The sequence below is a fragment of the Elaeis guineensis genome, chromosome 3 (assembly GCF_000442705.2).
Source record: "Elaeis guineensis isolate ETL-2024a chromosome 3, EG11, whole genome shotgun sequence".
In the NCBI taxonomy this organism is placed as follows: Eukaryota; Viridiplantae; Streptophyta; class Magnoliopsida; order Arecales; family Arecaceae; genus Elaeis; species Elaeis guineensis.
Genome location: NC_025995.2, coordinates 97,653,564 through 97,674,282, shown reverse-complemented (window position 1 = coordinate 97,674,282; position 20,719 = coordinate 97,653,564). Strand labels below are relative to the sequence as shown.

General features: G+C 37.9%; 1 protein-coding gene and 1 pseudogene across 2 annotated transcripts; one reads left to right on the top strand and one right to left on the bottom strand.

The window, feature by feature from the left end:
- Positions 1 to 8,639: 8,639 nt before the first annotated feature.
- LOC105041631 (uncharacterized) lies at positions 8,640 to 14,084 on the bottom strand. Of its 2 annotated transcripts, none has more exons than XM_029263519.2 (6): positions 13,791 to 14,084; positions 11,164 to 11,288; positions 10,303 to 10,617; positions 10,049 to 10,218; positions 8,959 to 9,379; positions 8,640 to 8,870 (listed from the first exon to the last, which is right to left on the bottom strand). In XM_029263519.2, exons 1-5 carry the CDS (start codon positions 14,046 to 14,048, stop codon positions 8,976 to 8,978), a joined length of 1,272 nt encoding a protein of 423 aa, XP_029119352.1. In that variant the 5' UTR covers positions 14,049 to 14,084; the 3' UTR covers positions 8,640 to 8,870; positions 8,959 to 8,975. The 2 variants fall into 2 exon arrangements, with proteins under 2 accessions (XP_029119352.1, XP_010916900.1); XM_010918598.4 differs by having other exon boundaries at positions 8,969 to 9,379; positions 13,791 to 14,083.
- Positions 14,085 to 16,158: 2,074 nt separating this feature from the next.
- LOC140856288 (uncharacterized) lies at positions 16,159 to 20,033 on the top strand (annotated as a pseudogene).
- The last annotated feature ends 686 nt before the right edge of the window (positions 20,034 to 20,719 follow it).

Genomic DNA, 20,719 nt, shown 5'->3' with positions numbered 1-20,719 from the left:
AATTTTACTACGATACTTTTTTATAATATTATATTATAAAAAATATTTAAAATATTTTATATTTTATTTTTTAAAAAAAATAATAATTTTTATTATTTTTTTTCTTTTCTCTTCTACATCCCTCTATCCGCATCCCTCTGCGCCATCCGCCCACATTCCCTCCCATCGCCACCCTCCCTTTAGGCACCAGCGGCTCCACCCTCGATTCGCCCCCCTCCCTCTCGGCACTCGCAATTCTACTGCAACACCACCCCTCTGCACCCATGATTCCACACCCCCCAACCCAGACGTCCACGACTGCTCTATATTGGCGCCAATCCCGAGCGCCCACGGCTTCTCTATGCCAGCACCCCCCTCCCAATAATCCTAGCCGTTCCTCCCCAAACCCCCCTCCCCCATAGCCCCACAAGGCACCCGCGCTACTCTTTGCATGCCGCCCACCGCCTCCAATGGTTCGTGGCTTCTCCATGCACCCACGGCTCCCACACCAGTCCCCCTACGTTCCCACCCCCCTCTGGCGGCCCATGGTTGCTTCGCACCATCGCTCCTTGGGTGCGTAATCGTAGTTCTCACCGTGCCCACCTCCCCCCTCCATGAGCCGCTGCACCGCCTCCACCTTTCAGTGGCCCACAGAGAAATGTTTAAAAAAAAAATAGTTGTGGCATGAAATGATCCTATTGTTTGAAATACCAGTCATGTATATTAAGATTTAACTAGTTGAAATTCGAATGGTCCATATTTAATTTGATAGTAGATAAATAGTAAAAAGGCTAAAATATCTTTTGAAGCATTGTAGCAAAATCCATGTTTTACTTTATCGGCTTAGCACACTGTGTGCAACTACTAATAGTATTAGAACCCAGCACGCGTAATGCATGTGCCCTTATCCATCTTGTGGAAGAAATTTGGACAACTTCCTTGTAATTACAATGAAATGTCAGGGTTTACAGTAACTGTGCACTGATATCCCTCTCTTCTTTGTTCCTAATTGTGATATGAGTTTTATTGTGGAGGTTATCCACCATCCGATCGGACATCCCCGAATTATAACTGACAACTCACTGACGGGACAGCTTCAGACGTCGGAGGGAGATTCGAGAAATTGAGACGAGATAGCTATATATTGTCGGTTTCTGTCTGATCTTTTATCGAATGCCCGTCAATTCCAAATTCAGGATCCTACTAATTAACAAAGGTATCAATCGATCCGCTCTAGCCCCCAATCTCTAATCAATTTAACCATGTGGACCATTCTTGGAACCACCTATGCAACTCTTAGAATGTAGGTGGGATCTACGACTGATATCCACGACTAACAACTCGAATGCACAAGTTAGTGAGTGGATCATCAGTTCTAACAGTCTATCAAATTGAGGCCTAGCAACCTCGAAAATTAAGATCAAAATGGTCTATCGAGCTCCGACATAATAACACATGGCTCTATCTCTACATAAAGAGATAATAAAAGAATTCTCTGATAAATCCATTCCAGAAGATGCTTATGCGCTTCTCCTTCTACTCTCTTTTCATTATTATTTTCAGACTCTGGTTGACTTAAGTATCAAACGATCTCTGTCGGAAAATCTCAATGAGTGTGAATTTTTTTTGCAAGTTCTTCTTCAGCATTTTGGTCTCCAGACGATGTTTGATTTCAATCGCATCTGCTTGAACTGGAATCCTGCGACAACAAACCTCATCCATTCTGCCACGCTTTGCATACATGTCAAGAGTGCAACGGTTAAAACAGCATCAGATCTAATCCCCTCCCTTTCAACATAATTTTGGACGACTCATCTGGTTCCAAGGAAGTCAGGTAAGAACTACCCAAATACATGCTAACAAAAGCAAATGCACTGGGCTCAACCTTTTTGACGAGCATCCCATTGAAGAGTTGCAAGGCCTCCGTATTCCTCAGTCCCAAGGATACGGATCTTAAGAAAGATCTTTCCGGTAGTTATGATTAATTTTATATTCTTATATCACTTTCATTAGTGCACTATAAATTCTTGGTGCTACACTTCATTAGGCCGGCCAAATGAATGACATCCACATGCACATATCATGCTTTTCCAATGGAGTGTAAAAAGGGGCCCCCCACCCCTTTGTTTCTTTATCTATGTTATGAGGAAAAAAAGGATGCTTGCACATGGAATTTGGGAAAAATTAAATACTTGCGGATAGGGTTGAGCATATGTGGCTTATTTGCGAGCTAACCACGATTGGAGATGGAATGGATGTTGTTGGAAAGGTACCTTCTCTGGCATCGATCTGGTCAGGCATTGGAACCAACCCAAACTTTTTATAACGGTCCAGATACGGAGTAGCTTGAGGGCCCACTTCGAGAGGCAAAAGGAAAATTTTGTTTCATTAGGAGATAAGCCAGCCAACGAAAAGTGACGAGATAGAAAGGATTAGGTATCCATGTTGTTAAAGCATCTCTTGTGGAGTTTTTCCTCTCAGTTTCAGTTAGGCAAAAATTTCTGCCTTCCTTTCCCCTTTTGATATTATTTTTCTTATAAATTACTTCTTCACAAGAACTAAGAGGCACCCTGTAGGTGGAGCCACAAGCAGCTAAAGTAACATTTGCAAGCTAGTCTTTCTGTTTGGATAGTTGAACTCAAAATTATATGATGGGTTGAATTGCCCATTGGCTTATGGCTCAAAATTATCTCATGGTAAATCAACCGGCAATCAAAATGATTACAGAATGAGTTACAGGTTACAACCATTTGAGTAGGTGTTTTAATTTTTTTTTTTTTAAGTTTTTGTTTCTTCTCTTTCCAACTCCTCCACTCCACCTTCTCCTCCTCTAGCCCCCTACCTCACCCCTCCATCTTCGCCACTCTCCTTGTGACATGCACCACCATCTTATTGGAGATGTCTGGCCAGAACACCACTTTTATAGAATTTTTTCGATACCATACGTCATAGTAGAAAGAAAAATAAAATAAAATAAAAATAATTAAATACGTAGATCAGCCAAAAAGCTCATCTCCATGGGGTACGCAAGCTTCACTATGAGAAAAAAAAATTACAAGAGAAGATCAAACTTTCAACTCTCGTACATCCAAACTCTCCCTCACAAGAATCTCTCCCTCGTAAAAACTCTCTTTAGGAAGATCCCCCTGAATCCTTGAAGCGACCACTGCCCGCTTTCTGACAGTTTGCACGAAGCTTTCTTGCTTCTGCTCTCCGTCGGTGCCTCTCTTCATGATCTGCTGCTGCTGAACCACCCTCTGTTCTGCACATAAAATCCTGTCGATCGTCCATTGCTACCATACCGCTCTCTATCGCCACAGAGTCTCTTTAAAGATCTCAGGTTGATCCAATTTCGACTCCAATGCAAATTAGGACTTCTCAAATCACCGAAACATGCCTCTGAAGCGTCGGATCGAGCCTGCAAGCCCCTAGCCACCGTCAGATCGTGCAAAAACAATAGAAAATGTGGGGAACTCACCTTCGGTCCATAGTGGATCGCGAGGAACATGAGGAAAATATTCTCACGGTCCATGCCTCCTTCCGTGGATCGGCGGTCCACGATGGACTGCATGAGATCGTGCGAGATGTGCCCTGCATGTGCCCGCACATCCGCGCACTAGGCTGCATGCCGCTGCGGCCTCCGCTGGCCCGCCACCAACCTCCGCCGCCTTATGGGTCGTGCTATCTTCTCTAAACTTTTTTTGCGTGTAACTTCTCTATCTGAACTTTGTTTGGACTGATCTTAGACTCGTTGGACTCCATTCGTCGTCGTGAATCTCGCTGTAGACTCAGTGTGGATCAAATCCTAACAATTTTCACTTTGACTCGATATTCGATATCCTCCTAACTCTGAGAGCTTCTGGATCTCTTTGCCTCCATATCTTGGGATAATCATCTGCTGATCATGAATGGACAGATATGGGAGTCGAGTCAGGCCGCTCAATTCTATCTCCATCGTATGCTGTGTTCCTTCTGATTTGAGACCTGTTCGAGGTATCATCCTACGAAAATAGAAATCTTACCCTACGATATCGTCTCTCATCCTCCCGAATCTCGTGTCTCGTGCTTGATCCTACCTGGAGCTCCACCTCGCTATAGACTCCTTCTGGCTCCTGAAGCTCCACCTCGCACTGGACTCCCCGTCAGATAATAATGTCTTCTCATTTTCTTCTTCCCCTCCAGAATAATTCTATCACCATGCAACACCTTTAGAATTTCTTCATCAGCTACCGTCCTGTAGCCTCTCGAATCCAGTCTACTCAGTCAGATAAGATTTCATCTGAAATCGGGTATGTATCAGACCTCCCTCAATCTTCTTACTGTACTATCATGTGTCTTCCAGCTGACCATCTCAATACCTCTGATCGTACAGCTCGATCCATCCGATAGATAAATAATGCTCTCACTGCTCTCCAAGGAGTCAAACTGCTCCTCTCTACAACATATATGATAGGTGCATGCAAAATCTAAAATCCACTGCTGGGAAGAAGTAGATACCTCGTCAGATATCTCTAGGACATCATCATCTGATTTGCTAGTGACCGTCGCTACAGTAGCCCTCGTTCGATCCCTGAGTTAAGGATAATCTCTGGCTAGATGCTCCAACTTGTCATACCGATAATATATGGTCTTGCTCAAGTCTCTCATCTTGGATTTGGATCGCTCTCGTCACGATCTCCTGTCGCTTCATTTACCACCTCCTGCTCCTCCAGAAATCGTCAAAGCTGGGCTGCCACCATCTGAGCTCGAAGCTGGGTTCTCCCTCTTGAGAATCTTATTCTGAAGAATCGCCGCAGTGATTTTGTCCATCTTGATGGTGCTCTTCCCTATTAAAACAGTAGTCACCAAAGACTCAAACGAAGGGGGAAGCGATGCTAGCAAGACTAGCGACTTGATCTTCTCCTCAACTTTTTTACCAATACTGAGGAGGTCGATGAGGATCTTTTGAAAGTGGATAAGATGCTCCTGCATGCTCTGTCTCTCAGTCATCTGCAGCTGGTAGAACTGCCTCCAGAGAAAGAAGATGTTGATGAAAGATTTCGCCATGTACAACTCCTCGAGCTTCAATTACAGTATCGTTGGAGAAGTCTCACCAAGCATATGAATCACCACCTCATTCATTGGGTACAAATAGATCGTACTCACCGTCTGCATCTGAAGCCGCCTTTAATCCTGCACTTTCATGGTAGTCGGCTTCTCCTGGCACAAGAGAGCATCAATCAACCCTTGCTGGATGAGCATGTCCTTCATCCTTGCTTGCCACAAGGAGAAATTGCTCTTTCCATCAAACCTGTTGATCTCCATCTTAATTGAGTCTTTCTTCTCTATCTTCAATTTTGCTCACTATCACTGCAATCTGCGTTCTGGTACTGCCTCATTTTGATACTACTTATTGGGAATGTCTGGCTAGAACACCACTTCCACAGGATTTTTTTGATACCACATACTACAGTAGAAAGAAAGAAAAAATAAAATAGAAACAATCAAATATGTGGATCAGCCAAAAGACTCGCCTTCATGGGGCATGCAAGCTTCACTATGAAAAAAAAAATTACAAGAGAAGATCACACCCTCAATCCTTGTACACCCAATCTCTCCTTAATAAGAAGCTCTCCATCACAAAAGCTCTCTCTAAGAAGATCTTCCTGAACTTCTAAAGCGACCGTTGTCCGCTGCCTGATAGTCTGCTCGAAGTTTCCTTGCTTTTGCTCTTTGCCAGTGCCTCTCTTCAGGATCTGCTGCTGCTGAACCACCCTTTGTTCTGCGCACAGGATCCTATCAATCGCTTACTGCTACCATACCGCTCTTTATTACCATAGGGTCTCTTTAAAGACCTCAGATTGGGATCCAATCCTGATTCCAATGCAAATTAGGACTCCTCATATCATCCAAACATGCCTCTGAAGCGTCAGATCGAGCTTGCAAGCCCGCAGCCACCATCAGATCACGCAAAAACAATAGAAAATGCGAGGAACCCACCTTCGGTCTACGGTGGACCGCGAGGAATGTGAGGAAAATATTCTCGTAGTCCATGCCTCCTTCCATGGATCGACGATCCATGATGGACCGTGTGAGATCGCACGGGATGCGCCTTGCGTGCGCTCGCCTGGGTCTGGGCCACGCCCCGTGCGCTCTCATGCCGTCGTGTGCGCTCGCACCGCCACACCATGCCCCGTGCGCTCTCATGCCGTCGTGTGCGCTCGCACCGCCACAGCCTCCGCCGGCCTCTATTGCCTCGTGCATCGTGCCATCTCTTTCGAACTTTTTCTATGCGTAACTTCTCCATTTGGACTGATCTTAGGCTTGTTGGACTCCGTTCGTCATCGCGGACCTCGTTGTGGGTTCAGTGTGGATTGAATCTTGAGGTGTCAAATTCTAACACATCTGTCCTCCTAATAATGTCCAAATCTATGTATAGGCTCTTGCTTCTAATGGCTTCGAGACTAACCTCTTTATTTAGAATATCTTTATCTCCATGCACACGGGATGTTCCAACCTGACGTTCACTCCCAAAGTTTTTGATACAATATTTATAAAAGATTCTTTTTTCTCTAAAATCTCCTCCAAATATAACAAGAAAACTTTCTTGTTAATCAACTACTGCAATTTAAGTTATGGTGCAACCAAAATTATAGGTGTAACTTCAATTGCGGACGTTCACTCACGTTTATAAGAGATTTTTTTTCTCTAAAATCTCTTTCAAATATAACAAGAAAATTTTCTTATTAATCAATTACTGCAACTTAAGTTACGGTGCAACCAAAATTGTAAGTGTAACTTCAATTGCAGAGCTCCAAATAGTCTCGAGGGGAGGGGGGAGTTCATTTTGTTATTAATAATTAAAAAGCTTATTTTAATCATGAAATTAAATTAGATTTAGCTCATGCATATAGAAAATGATCTAAGAGCAGAACAAACTGAAGCATCTTGCTTTGACTTCAGATTTGAAACACGTGATAACAATTACCCCCAAGGTTGAAGATGCTAGACAACCCACCATTAAAATTTCCTACTGGTTGTGGCAATGATTTGGAATCAAATCTCAAAATTGTCAAGATCAATAAAGCAACATCTTGTTAACGGTGAACATGACCTGATTATTATTTAAATTAAATATTAGTAAAAAAACTTTTGATATAACTTATTATGTCTGATTCCTTTTCTTTTTGTGGTAGGATATTTAATTGCATTTGGTATGTGCACATGACATGCGTGTCAAAAAGAAGGGAACTTTGCACGCGCGCACACCCACATTTGCAAATATAGGTTATCACATATTTATCTTACTATTTTACATATAACCCTTAAATCATCCTGATTTTGTAATACTCCTCCCATTAGTTTTTGACTAAAATCATTAATAGATAACGTTTCAAGTCAAAACAACTGCATTTCCTTTTTGCATTAATATTTCTAAAAAAGTTATTTAAAAATATAGGTATTTATGATATAAATTGAATGTTATTTTTAAAAATATTAATGCAAAAAGATAAAATAATGCCGTTTTACTTTTAAAATGGTTATTGATCAATACATTAGACAACAAATGTAATAGAAAAGGTCATATTTCCAGAAACATGATAATTCAACGAATATATATATATATGAATATGTGATTTCTAATGTTAGAAATTAAACATGCTAATAAGCCCAAAACATGATAAATGTAAAAATATCAAAAAGAAAAGGATTTTGGTCATATATATATCTATATATATATATATATATATATATATATATATATATATATATATATATATATATGAATATGTGATTTCTAATGTTAGAAATTAAACATGCTAATAAGCCCAAAACATGATAAATGTAAAAATATCAAAAAGAAAAGGATTTTGGTCAAATTATAAGCCCAAAACCAATGATGCTAGACGTGGACCAATCTGATGGACTGGCACATCTTATTTAACAAATGAAAACAATTTATTCCCTCCGAAACAAAGGTTGAAATTGATTTTGCTTAACGATCATCAGATATCAAACAAACTAACCAATTGTACCAAAAACAAAACAAACTAACCAATTTATAAAATAGGTCTGAGTTGAACTTTGTTAAAGATGACCCATGTGTTTACTGGTTTTATATCAGATTTTTCATAATTGTACACAAAGTCCACCGAGAATCAACCTGTAAGGTCCGTAAGTCCATCTCTTGAGCTAATTTATCCTATTAAAATATCCCTTTTAAGTAAATATATAGTCCCATGGTGACTCTTAAATAGATGACTGTAACAAAGTATACAAATAAACATATAGTCATTCTCCCACCCCCAAACTCAATCAAACTAAGAAATTGGTGGAACAGGGTTCACAATTGGCAACCAAGACCGAAGCTTTTAAAAAAGTAGATGCCAAAAAGCCAGTCCAATCAATAATCCATGAAACCAATCTCTTATATATAAATCTTCATATTGGGCAATTTATCCAAGACGATAGGGCCAGAAGACACACAATGAGGAACAAAACCAAAGAAAATGGAGGCAGCTAAATGGGGTTCTGCAGGAGAACCACCAAAAATCGTAATTCCCTGTGACACCTGCATCCTAGAAACCATTTGTAGCAGTACACCATTTTCGATTTGACAATCTCTTGAATGATTCAGTATCCCAAAAAAAAAAAAAAAAAGTCATCACATGAAACTAGTGTGACCCCAACAAAACAAAAAACAATATGGATTCTTGAAGATTTTGAGTATCATAAGACATAAAATTTATTCATCTGATAAAAGGGCCTGAACCTTATTCACAGTTGACAGTGATGCCGAGATAACAAAACTATCACCTGGCATCAGCACCTTTCAAGTTGTGCCTCAAAAACAGATAAAGTATGCTGTCCCTTTGCTATCTGCTCGCGCCCCTTCCTTGGAATATGGTCAGCTGAGCATTTAAAATATGATAAGAAGATGTCATCCAACCATCACAAGTAAAACCGATAGTAGATTGGACGATTGGGAAAATAATATACCAAAATTTACCCTGTCATTATAGGATTTGCAAACCCTCGTTACTAATATCAATGTGCGCCAGTTTCCTCCTGATGGCCTCAAATTCATCACCCTCCTTCTCATCATTTGTGAGCCATGAAGAAAGGCACTGCTCGGCAACATCCTTACCACAGCTACGAGTTGAATAACCTTTCAAATTGTTCGGTGTTCCAAACCTTGTAATTTTTTCTAGGTTCGCAGCAGAGGGCTCATCTGCATAACTTAATACAATGTCCTTCACAGCATTGCACCAAACAGGACGAGCCATCTTCAAAAACTCGTAGACAGATGCGAGTGGCAAATCAACACTTCCCAGGTCGGATTCATCATGCCCACCTCTTCCATGATAATCTGATCCTCCAAGCTTCAAAAGCTTGTATGTATCGGCTAATTCACTGAATCCTGTTAAAGGAAATAATCATCTTTCATGGAGATTGATAAGATATATCTAAACGGGGAAAAAGAAAACCACAGATATGGCCAATGTTACTTGGGCATGTGGCACAGGTGCCAAATGTCCACTGGTCCAGACTCCAAACAGTCCCAAAACTTCAGCTTCTACAAACCTTTACAAAAAAAACAATTCCATATAATATAAATAATATAAAGTACATAAATAATTTGACTAAGTTGACTAGTTAATGTATTTTTATTTCAATTAGATTTACACTATGAGAAAAGAAGAAAATGGTTTGGCGCTTTGCAAAGAGTTTGTTTTTTGGAGGATAAAGGAGGTCTGACACACTGCTTAGCAAAGAGTGGTTTACCCTTTATGCAAAATTTTAAAAGTGTTACAATTTTCTACCAAATATCTTTTGACAAAATATTCAAATAATTTGTACAAGGGCCTAACATCCAATTGACAAGGTAGGATGATCCAGTTTTGGGGTGCCCAGGCACATCATGCCGTGTAGAAATATACAAAAGTATCAATTTTCCAGGAATTCTAAAAACAGAAATGTCTATGTAACTCTATTTTCCATATGATTATCTATCAGTACCATGCAACAAACACCCATTGATCCATTTCAGGGAAAAATCCTTAAAAATATTTCCAGTTCAAAATCATACCAGCCACCTTCCCATCACTTCTATAGATCTCAATAGCATGAAGGCCAGTAGATTTCAAGCCCCTGATAACAGAAACTGGATTCTTCAATGCCCATGGGTGAGCCAATGCTGCTACACCTCCAGTGCGACAAATCAACCGCACTACTGTCTCTGCAAATGGCTCAGTGCCCCTGTACAAGACAAATCCCAGCTTTATAGAGTAACATAGAACTTCAACAGGTTAAAATCATTTGTTAAAGAGCTAGTGTTCTTACACAGCATAAGCGGGTCCACCATCATGCAGATATCTATTAAAAGCCTGCCTGAGATTCTCTACATAGCCAGCTTCAACCATAGCCCTAGCCACATGCAACCGCCCTGGAGCCACTCCATTCCCTGCTATCTTGGCAACATGCTCCCACTTCAGAGGCATTTTTAATTTGTTTAGCTTTAATAACATATTCTTAGCACGGACATAACGGCCATTTCTGATGCTGGATAGTAATTCATCCAGTTCCTCATACTCTGCAGGCCCACAGCTTCCATAATATGCAAGGATGTGAACAGGTTCACCAGTTCCAGGTTCTTCCCTTCCACATGTTCAAATTCCAAATAAGAAAAAGCAAAATATACATAGGCGTAAAACTTTAGCTAGTATAACCTCCAAAGTGAAAATGAGGAGGAGTATAAGATTAGAAACTTGAGAGTTGGCATTTAAAACCAAATTTCTAATTGTATCATACCAGAAATGTATTTCCTAAGAAAAACCTGGCTTTCCAGAACTCTGTTTATTTTTAATGGGCAAAGGAGTGAGAAAAGCCAAGAGAACACTCAGAAAACTTATAGCAAATGACCTACTGGAAATGTGATGGAATAATAACTAAATTTAGGAAAACCATTGCAACCAATTTCTTGATAGCTTTCACAATGGTCTCAAGTGAATTTCCCATGCATTTTCTCATGAATATATTTACGTTTTCCATGTCCATCTTATAAACTTTTTGCAATGCCCATTTCTCGTTTGCCATTTGCATGGCATTATCATGCTCCTTTCTGAAAGTGGCAATTACTGTTAGAACAGAATACAACCAAGTAATATAAAACTTTGTACTGCAGAACATAGAGGGGAAAAATACCTCGGAGAATATACTGCACTTATTTCAACACCAGGTATTATCCTCATGCCAAATTTGCAGGCTGTTTCCATGGCCTCTGGTACACCAGCCATGGTATCATGGTCTGTTAGAGCAAGAACTTTCACCTGTTCTGAACACATGATTATCAAATCATGTTCCATGTTTTCTCTAGCACATGTTGATTCAAGAAGCATTTTATGAAAAAATTACAACTAACAAGTTCTAATAAAAAGAGGAACATAAATATTCAGCAGAAATTTGTGAACTCCTAATAGTGATGAAATCTTTTTTTTTTTTGGTGATAACATCCCTTAACATATGATCCATGAAAGCAATAGAAAAAAACAAGAAAAGATAATTTGTATAATGCATATTTTGGAAAATGGAGTAGCAACCAACTTCAAATAGCAAAATACATTGTTGGACAATGAAATAAAACAATCATTGTTAATCAGTACTAACAAAGACTACCTGACAAACACCAAGACATGTGGCAAGAGGAATCCATCAGTCCAACCAGGAGGACCAGAAATGCCCAATCCCAAAAATTCAAAATGCCAGAAATCAACTTTTAAAACAAATCTGGCATCCTAGAATTTTGGAATCACAGGATCCCAGACTATCCAAATGGTGCCATATATTGATGTTGCCAGGTCTGACACAAATATGAGCAGTTGCCACACCTTGATAGATCTGACATTCTTGACACTCATCTACGAAGCCTCTCATACCAATCAATGATAATCAATATTGATGATCAAGTCTCAAAAAGGTGCGGATATGATTTTATTGTCAGATAAAAGAAAATTAATTGGTAGGGATTTTGGTCAACTCCACAATCCATACTTAAATGAAAATGACTCCTCAAGGATCAAATATTCATTTTGATAGCAAAGCACAAAGATCCACCATGCTAAAAACAGCAAATGTGAAAAGAAATAGAAATTTTGAGTTCATTCTTCCAACACTTGGTGTTGTCTTACTCTCACATAGACAGACCATCACAAGTTAAACCCTACAAATCTGGAATCTATATAACCATCACTCTAGTTGAACCAATACTAACTCATAAGTCAAAAAATATAACTCAAAAAAGAAAAGAAAATAGAACCTAATCCGTCCTTACACTTTCAAACCATGATAACTTAGTGCATTTAACATCTTTAAAAGATGTGCCTCATGAAGGTAAAGCTGCATCATAGAACCTACAGCAGAAAAAGTATCCAGCTGGCAAGTTATACCAGATCTAAAAGAATAAACAATGGTTATGGCTAACCCAAATTAAAAGATTAATCAAGGCAGCCTACATCTAATCATGGCTCTGTGGAATCACCATGCTCAAGCTCAAGCCTGCTGAATCTCAGATTTACTCCATTTCTCATGAAAGTCTTCATTCCATGATTGCACAGTCAAATGCATCTCTTTAATAACACCCACATAACCACAGTCATCAACCGCTGTTTCAACCATCATTGCCCACTTTAGGGATCCTTAATCACCAATAATTCTTATTAAGGGCTACATCAAATGTTATTGTCAGCTTTTCTAAATCCTCTATCCATGTCTCCATGGACTTATCCTTGTCTTCCTAAATAAGAATCAACAACCTTTACTTATCAGAGCTTTTGTTGGATCCTTGCTCTATATGCCCATAGCCCCATACCATCTCAATCTCTCTCACTTCACCCTCAACTGGTGCAACTCCTATATGCTCTCTAATATTGCTCACTTTATCCACCCTAATATTACCGTGCATCATCTTGGCATGCTCGATTCTATAGCATCAAGCTTGTTTTTCCAAACAGTTAGACTCTTATTTATTGTCCGATATTCTGAGCCATACAAATTAAAAGCCTTAGTGCAATTTAATAAAATTTCCCTCGAGGGCAACCTCCTTCAACGCTTTGAGGGATATGTGGTAAGAAAATCCATTGACCGATCCCTATCTCATCCAAAAATGTCATTTTTGTCATCCTTTTTAGTAGATTTAGTTGGCATAAGGCAACAACTTACTAAGATAAGATCTGTTCATTCAGCTCCATCTTTCCCATCCTTTTTTCTGTCCACAACTCCAACACTTGGTTAATAAGAGGACACCCTCCTTATAAAAGTAAGTCTCAACCACAATTTACGAAGAAGTAAACACTGACATTTCACAATCAACTGAACTCTGAGAGATAATCAACCTCTAAAACTTATAACCAAGAAGCAAGTTATATGTGAGCCTTAAGCGAAAATGACATACTCTTCAATCCACTTCTGCCAGAACCGTTTGAAAAAAACAAATAAGACCGGATAAGAGTAAGACTCTCTCTCCTCAATAAATATGAAATACGACAGAATAATCAAGCTCCAGCACAACAAACATGAAAAAAGAAACAAACAAATAGCATTAACTTCACCAACTAAACATATAAAGCAAACCGTCCCAGATATCATGTCTAAAACCCTCGAGACAGCAATTGATCTCAAAGAATTCATCATCGACATTCACAAAAAAGAAAATAAAGCAAAAAAAATCAATTTTTTAATAAAAAAGAATTTATCCCCGGAAATCGAGGAATCCAATCATAAAAACCGCGGCCAACAACAAATCGAACAGTAGAAGAAGATCTTTTGGGGCTCACCCCGTTCCTGTGGGCTCTCTCCACCAGAGCCGAAGGCGAGAGGAACCCGTCGCTGTACTTGGAGTGGGAGTGGAATTCGAAGACCACGCGGTCGGCGGCCCTGTGGCCGGCGACCGGTGGCGGCGCGAAGTCGTCGGTGGCGGAAGGGGGAGGGTCGCGGAACACCCAGTCACGGATGTATCTCGAAAAAAGGCTCTGCTCGCCGGCTGTCTTCTTCTTGTTCTTTGCCCGCCGTTTCTTCTTCTTGTTATCTCCCATCGCCGCCTCTCTTTCTTTCTCCCTCTCTAAGGTGTGTGAACGGCGGCTGGAGTATAAAAAGGAACAGCCTTGAGATAGGGTCCGACGTATTGGCACGTGCGGTGCACGTGAGAGTATCTATGGAAGATCTCGTAATGGGCTTGAAATTTAATTGGGTGGTACTCTTTCCGACCCAACTTGTTCACTCGTCTTCTCGATCCAACTCAATCAGTCTCACCCAATTTGTCACGTTCGCAGGTCGGGCCTGGATCAGCGCATCCAGACCACCAAGCATGTTGAGATTATGCAATATATATTTTTTTAAAAATACTAGTTATATCGATATATATGTGTGTATTTTGAAGTCTATTAAAAAAATAGCCCATCTGTTTAATATAGAGTTCGATACTAAATAGACTTGGGCATTAAATGGATCAGTGGGTCAAGGGTTGGCTACGGGTCAGGTTCTAATTAGACATTTCTAATCTGCTGTTGGATTGGGTTCGGATCAAAGGCAATGTTGGCTATGAGCCAGGTTCTAGTCAAACATTTCTAACCTTCTACTGCTTTGGGTTCGAGTAGGATCCTACAGACTTCATAAAAAACCACCCCACACCCCAATTTATTGCCCCTAGCTTTTCTTTTTAAATAAATATATCTATTTTTGATTGATGTACTTCTATTGAGAAAGCTTGGAATTGATGCAAGTTGGTTGGTTAGATAAATAAATCAGCTTCCTTATCATTGATGAGCATATGGCAAGTAATTTTATAAAAGTTTGAATTCTCGGCATTACATCTTTACAATCTAAAAATAGAAGGATGATTATAGCAGATTTAAATCTAAATAAAGAAAAAAGATGATGGCTTATAAGGAGGGAGTTATGTCTCATCTCTTGATTTTTACTTCTAACTATAACAAATTCTTACTTCACATCTATATAAATAGAGCCAAGCGATCCAAAAAAAAAAAAAATTTCAAAGAGAGAACTTCCTCAACTCAAAGCTCTGATGGTGAGAGACCCTCAGGCCCTCATCCATCATTTTACTTTTCTTTCTATGGGTCTACTGGTCTGTGAGCACCCAAAGAGAAGACCGAGGTTATCAAAAGGTTAAGGTAGAAAGCTGACCTCAGAAGGCTGAAGTGCAAAACCGACCTAAGGAGGTCGAAGTCATCAAAAGACTGAGGTGGAAAGTCAATCTCCAAAGACCGACCTTCCGAAGCTGAGTTTCTGATGGTCGAGCTCCCAAAGCTGACTTCGAAAGCTGACTTCGAAAGGTTGACCTCATCAGAAGGCCGACTTCGTCAGAAGACCGAGCTTTTAAAGTCAAACTCCTAAAGTGGACCTCCAATGGCCGACCTCTCGTAGCTAAGCTTCCAAAGTTGACCTCCAAAGGCCGATCTTCTGAAGCTAAGCACCCAAAGCCGACCTCCAAAGGTCAATCTCTTGAAACCAAGCTATTGAAGCCAACCTCCAAAGGCCGACCTCTCGAAACCAAGCTTCCGAAGGTCGAGCTCTCGAAGCCAATTTCTCAAAGCCAACCTCCAAAGGTTGACCTCCAAAGATGAGCTCTTGAAGGCCGACCTTTCAAAGCCGAGCTCTTGAAGGCCAACCTTCTGAAATCAAGCCCCTGAAGGCTGAGCTCCTAAGCCGATCTCCCAAAGTCGAGTTTTTGATAGCAGAGCTCTCAAAGCCGATTTTTGAAGACCGACCTCCGAAGGTTAACCTCATCAGAAGATCGAGATTTCGAAGCCGATCTCCTGAGATCGAGCTCATTAGAAGATCAAGCTTCCAAAGCTGATATTTGAAAACTGACCTCCAGAGATCGAGTTTATTAGAAGGCCAAAGACAGCAAAAGACCAACCTTATTAGAAGACCAAGCTCTCGAAGCCAACCTCCCGAAGTTGAGCTTTCAAAGCTGACTTTCAAAAGTTGAGCTCTAGAAGCTGACCTCCAAAGGCCGAGCTCCTGAAGGCCAAGCTCCTCAAGTTGCCAGCCTAGTCAGCTACATGGGCGATTCTTGAAATCTCCCTCCCAATTTGTCAGAGTGTGGTCTAAAGGCCCAAAGAATAAGACCTAACGGCCTAAAGGTTCCGACTAAACCACTTACGGCTCCACTTTTATATAAAAATGTACCAAGGAGATTTTAAGGTAAGTCTAATTAAAGAAGAGGATAGCATATTAGTATTCTCTCCCACTTTTTTTTCTCTACTATTCTCAAGCTCTGACTAATTTAATCATCAGAGAGTCTCCCACTGGAAAAATCCCAATGAGTGTGGACTTTCCTTGCTATTTCTTCTTTCATCTCAAGTCCCGGATGGCCCCCGACTCCAGCTGCATCAACATTGAATTGAAGACTTGAAGCAACGGTCTCATCTTAGATACATCTAGACTAATGCCCATAGGTCAATTTTCTTCATGAAAGTCACAAAAATTTGAGTGGGCATTCCTTATGTGATCAGAGCACTTTTCCCAACAATAATAATATTATTAATGATAATTAATTATGTAAAAAAATCTTAAATTATTTAGAGATTTATAAATTTCTTTTAAGTTTTAATTTAGTACAATCAGATCATTCAATTTTTAAATTTTTTTTAATTTAGATCTTGGCTAATTCTATCTAACTGCTATGACAGAATTGTCACATAATGTCATATGACCTGCTTATATGGAAGAAATGGATAATACAAAAGGTGACATCACATGATAATTATATCATCATGGCTTGATAAAATTTAAGGCTAAGATCGAATTGAATGAATTTAAAAGTTGAACGATCTAATTATATTAAATTAAATTTTTTGATGAAATTAAGAACTACTAAATGGTTTAGAATTTTTGCATAAATTTTAATAATAAATAAAAATTTAATTGCTGCTTCCTCCTTTAACACCACTCTAACAAAAAGTTTCTATTGACTAAAAGTGTAACTCCCGATCCCTCTTTTTAGATTTACCATTATAGGATATTCTTTTGGTGCTATTTAATTTTTAAAAATACTTAAGTTACCCTTTGATGCTGACTCCTCTTTTGGAAACATTCCTTATTCCCTGGATTTTAGATTTTTTGGACGTCGTATTCCATGGTTCCTATTTTTTTGGAAGTGCCATTACATCATAAAAACTTGCTAATTAAGATTAGAAATAATAGGGTTTAAAAGTTGTCCCATTTAGATGTTCTTGATCTTTTCCTTTTGACGAAGTTATCCTATTTAGAAAATCTGTTTAGCCTTATCGAATCCCATTTTATTCATGCTGAAATGGTCAAAATAACAGGGTTTAAAAGCTGGCCCATTTAGGTATTTTTGGCCTTTCTCTTTTGACAAAGTTATCCCATTTAAAAAATCTGCTTAGCCTTGCCAAATCCCATTTCATTCATATCGATGATATCGTGACATTAAGATTCAGGTATGTATGAAGTCTCTCCTTTATGATAAAAGTTTTTCTTTGTGTTTCGTTGAAATGCTCAAGTCCTAAAGATTTTTTTTTTATAAATATTTCATTTAAGTTTCTAACAGTCATGGATTATAAGGATATTGAAAATTTTATTTTTATGGTTGTGTGCTCTTATGATATCGAAGCCCATATCATTTCAATTTTTCAAGACAACTCTCAATTATATTTTCAATAAAATAGTAGAGAGTTTCAATTTTTCAAGACAACTCTCAATTATATTTTCAATAAAATAGTAGAGAGATGGAAGCATTTATCTCCTACAATGATTGATATAAAATTTTATATTTCTAACAATTCAAGAATGCTCATTATGCTCACGGCAGATAAAGATGTTAGGAATATGTATGCAATACATTTAAAGTTGAAAGTTGCAATAATTGATATGGTTGTATATCATTCTGTGTCGATGACTGACTTGCCTAATGTGATAATCAACATAAGGTAATACAAAATCTATTTATAATTTATTTTAATATTTTTTTAATTAGATTGAATTGCCTAATATAATAATCAACATGATGTCATCTTTTTATGTTGCAGGGATAACGACCCATCTCAAAATGCTGAACCTATACGTTGTTCCAAAAATTGTCAGAAGAATAATTCATCTCATTTTTTCTCGTTTGACAGGTCAAGTAATTTTATTCGAGTAGTCAAAGAAATAAGAGCTACCATTGAAGATGAACCAAGTTCAAGAAATACATTGGATGCTTGAAAGAACTCTATAGAGGATATAGCTCAAGAATTCAAAGATGTGAAAACCCTTCATGATACAATTCATAATTTCTGTATTACAAATTACAGAGATTTTGTATTTGTGAAGAATGATCGTCAGCATATAACTGTTGAGTGTGCATATAAAGGATATAGATGGCACATTCATGCATCTCGCCTTGAAAATCAAGATAGATTTGTAATTAAAATAATGAATAATTAATATACATGCAGAGTAGGATTGCAAGGTCAATCTCATTCCAAGACTTCAAAGCATTGGGTTTCAAATATTGTGAAGGAGAAAATTCAAGATATGCCTTTGTATAGGCCAACTAAAATTATGAAAGATATTCATCATAAATTCGATATGAAATTACCATATCATCAAGCTTGGCATAGAAAAAAAAAGAGCTATCAAGAGTTTATGATCAGAGATCAGTATCTTATGAACGGATAGGATGATATTGCGATGCCATTCTTGAGACCAACCCCGGCAGCATAGCACAGTATGAAACCCTCAAAGATTGATTCAGACGTTTATTTTTTTCTTTTAAAACCTCAATCAATGGTTTCATAAAAGATTGTAGACCTCTGATATTCATGGATGCAACATTTATTAAACATAAGGTTGGAGGAGTTTTATTTGGTGCTATAGGTAAAAATGCAAATGATGATATGTTTTTCATAGCATATACTATTGTTGATATAGAGAACGGTGGCAATTAGAACTAGTTTTATCAGATTTTGAAAGAAGCCTTAGAGTCTTGTGTTGACTATCATAGACAACCATTCACGATTATGACAGATAGACATTAGGGGCTTATGAAAGTAATGCCGAAGTACTTTACTAAGAGCTACCACTTCTACTACATCCATCATGTCATAGATAATTTTAAAAATTAGATATGCAGTATTTTTTTTTTGATTTTTTAAGTTACATATTTAAAATATATGAGTATGTTAATATACAAGTACCGTATACATTAACATTTCATTGTTTTACATGTAGGTGCTTGTCCATTATCGTACAGTTGAAAGGAAAAGATTGGTTGATTTATAAAATGCTGCTACATATACTCCAAGGCTGAATATTTTTTAAAAATTAATGAGCAAACTTATAATAGAAGTCTCCGATGCCAGTAATTTTATAACGCATACAAAATCAGAGCATTGGGCAAATTCAATCTTTTCAGATCCACGCTGGGGTATCATGATATCTAATGTGACTGAGTGTTTTAATAGTTGGATCCTAGAGGCTCGATATCTTCCCATTTCTCAGATGGTTAATCATATAAGATTCTAAATTATGCAATTGATGCATGATAGACGGACTCGAGGTTACAGCATCCAAATCCATCTTTGCCTCGATCCTGAAAAAGTGTTGTAAATAAATGTAGAAGAGAGTCAGAGGTTATTTATCCTTACATCAAATATCATGATTTATAACATAAAAGATACAAAGTACTCATGTAAAATTAACCTACAGGAATGTACTTACTCTTATGGTGAATGGAAAATCTTTCAGATGCCATATAAGCATATATGTGTGTGCATTGAGAAGGCCAGTAGATCATTATATCATTTCACTGATAATTATTTTCATGCTGAAATATATAGAGCAATATATACAAAATTTATCAATTCAATTTTTGATATCAAGTTGAGTCAGAGTACATCAGATGAGTACATATTTTATCTTCTATCACGAAAAATCATTTTGACAGGCCTAGGAAGAAAAGAAGAGCTTCACAGGTAGATTCATCAAGAAATACAAAATATGGACGATGCAAAAAAGAAGGACATAATAGGACTTGTAATGAGGCTATTGAGTAACATGTAGGATTGGAGTTGTTTTGTGAGAAGTAGAATGGTTGGATGTTATAAAAAGGCTATTTAATATGAACTTATAAAACCTAACAATATGTATTTTTTCAGTTATTCAATTGCTTTTGACTTGAACTGATATGCATTTTTCTTATTGTAAATTTTGTATTTTATCTTACTAATTTCTGAATCAAATAATAGTACACAGTTAAATTAATATGGTATACAGTCAAATGAACACTACACATAGTTAAATTAACATAGTACACAGTTAAATAAATACTGGACACAGTTAACTTAATATGATACATAGTTAACTAAATATGGTATATAGTTAACTAAATATGATACACAGTTAACTAAATATAGTACACAATTAAATTAACATGGTACATAGTTAACTAAATATGGTACACAGTTAAATTAACATGGTACACAATTAAATGAATACTGCACACAGTTAACTAAATATGGTACATAGTTAACTAAATATGATACACAGTTAAATTAATATGGTATACGGTTAAATGAATATTACACACAGTTAAATTAATATGGTACATAGTTAATTAAATATGATACATAGTTAATTAAATACTAAATACAGTTAAATTAATATAGTACATAGTTAACTAAATATGATATTTAGTTAAATTAATATGGTACATAGTTAAATTAATACTGCATATAGTTAA

What these genes read in the sequence shown, in the direction of transcription:
- LOC105041631 (XM_029263519.2), bottom strand. Translation starts at nt 14,048, where the DNA reads ATGGGAGATAACAAGAAGAAGAAACGGCGGGCAAAGAACAAGAAGAAG. An exon ending in GGTGGACCCGCTTATGCTGT is followed by an intron (nt 10,219 to 10,302) that starts GTAAGAACACTA and finishes TGTCTTGTACAG; the next exon opens with GGGCACTGAGCCATTTGCAG. An exon ending in AAGTGATGGGAAGGTGGCTG is followed by an intron (nt 9,380 to 10,048) that starts GTATGATTTTGA and finishes TTCCTTTAACAG; the next exon opens with GATTCAGTGAATTAGCCGAT.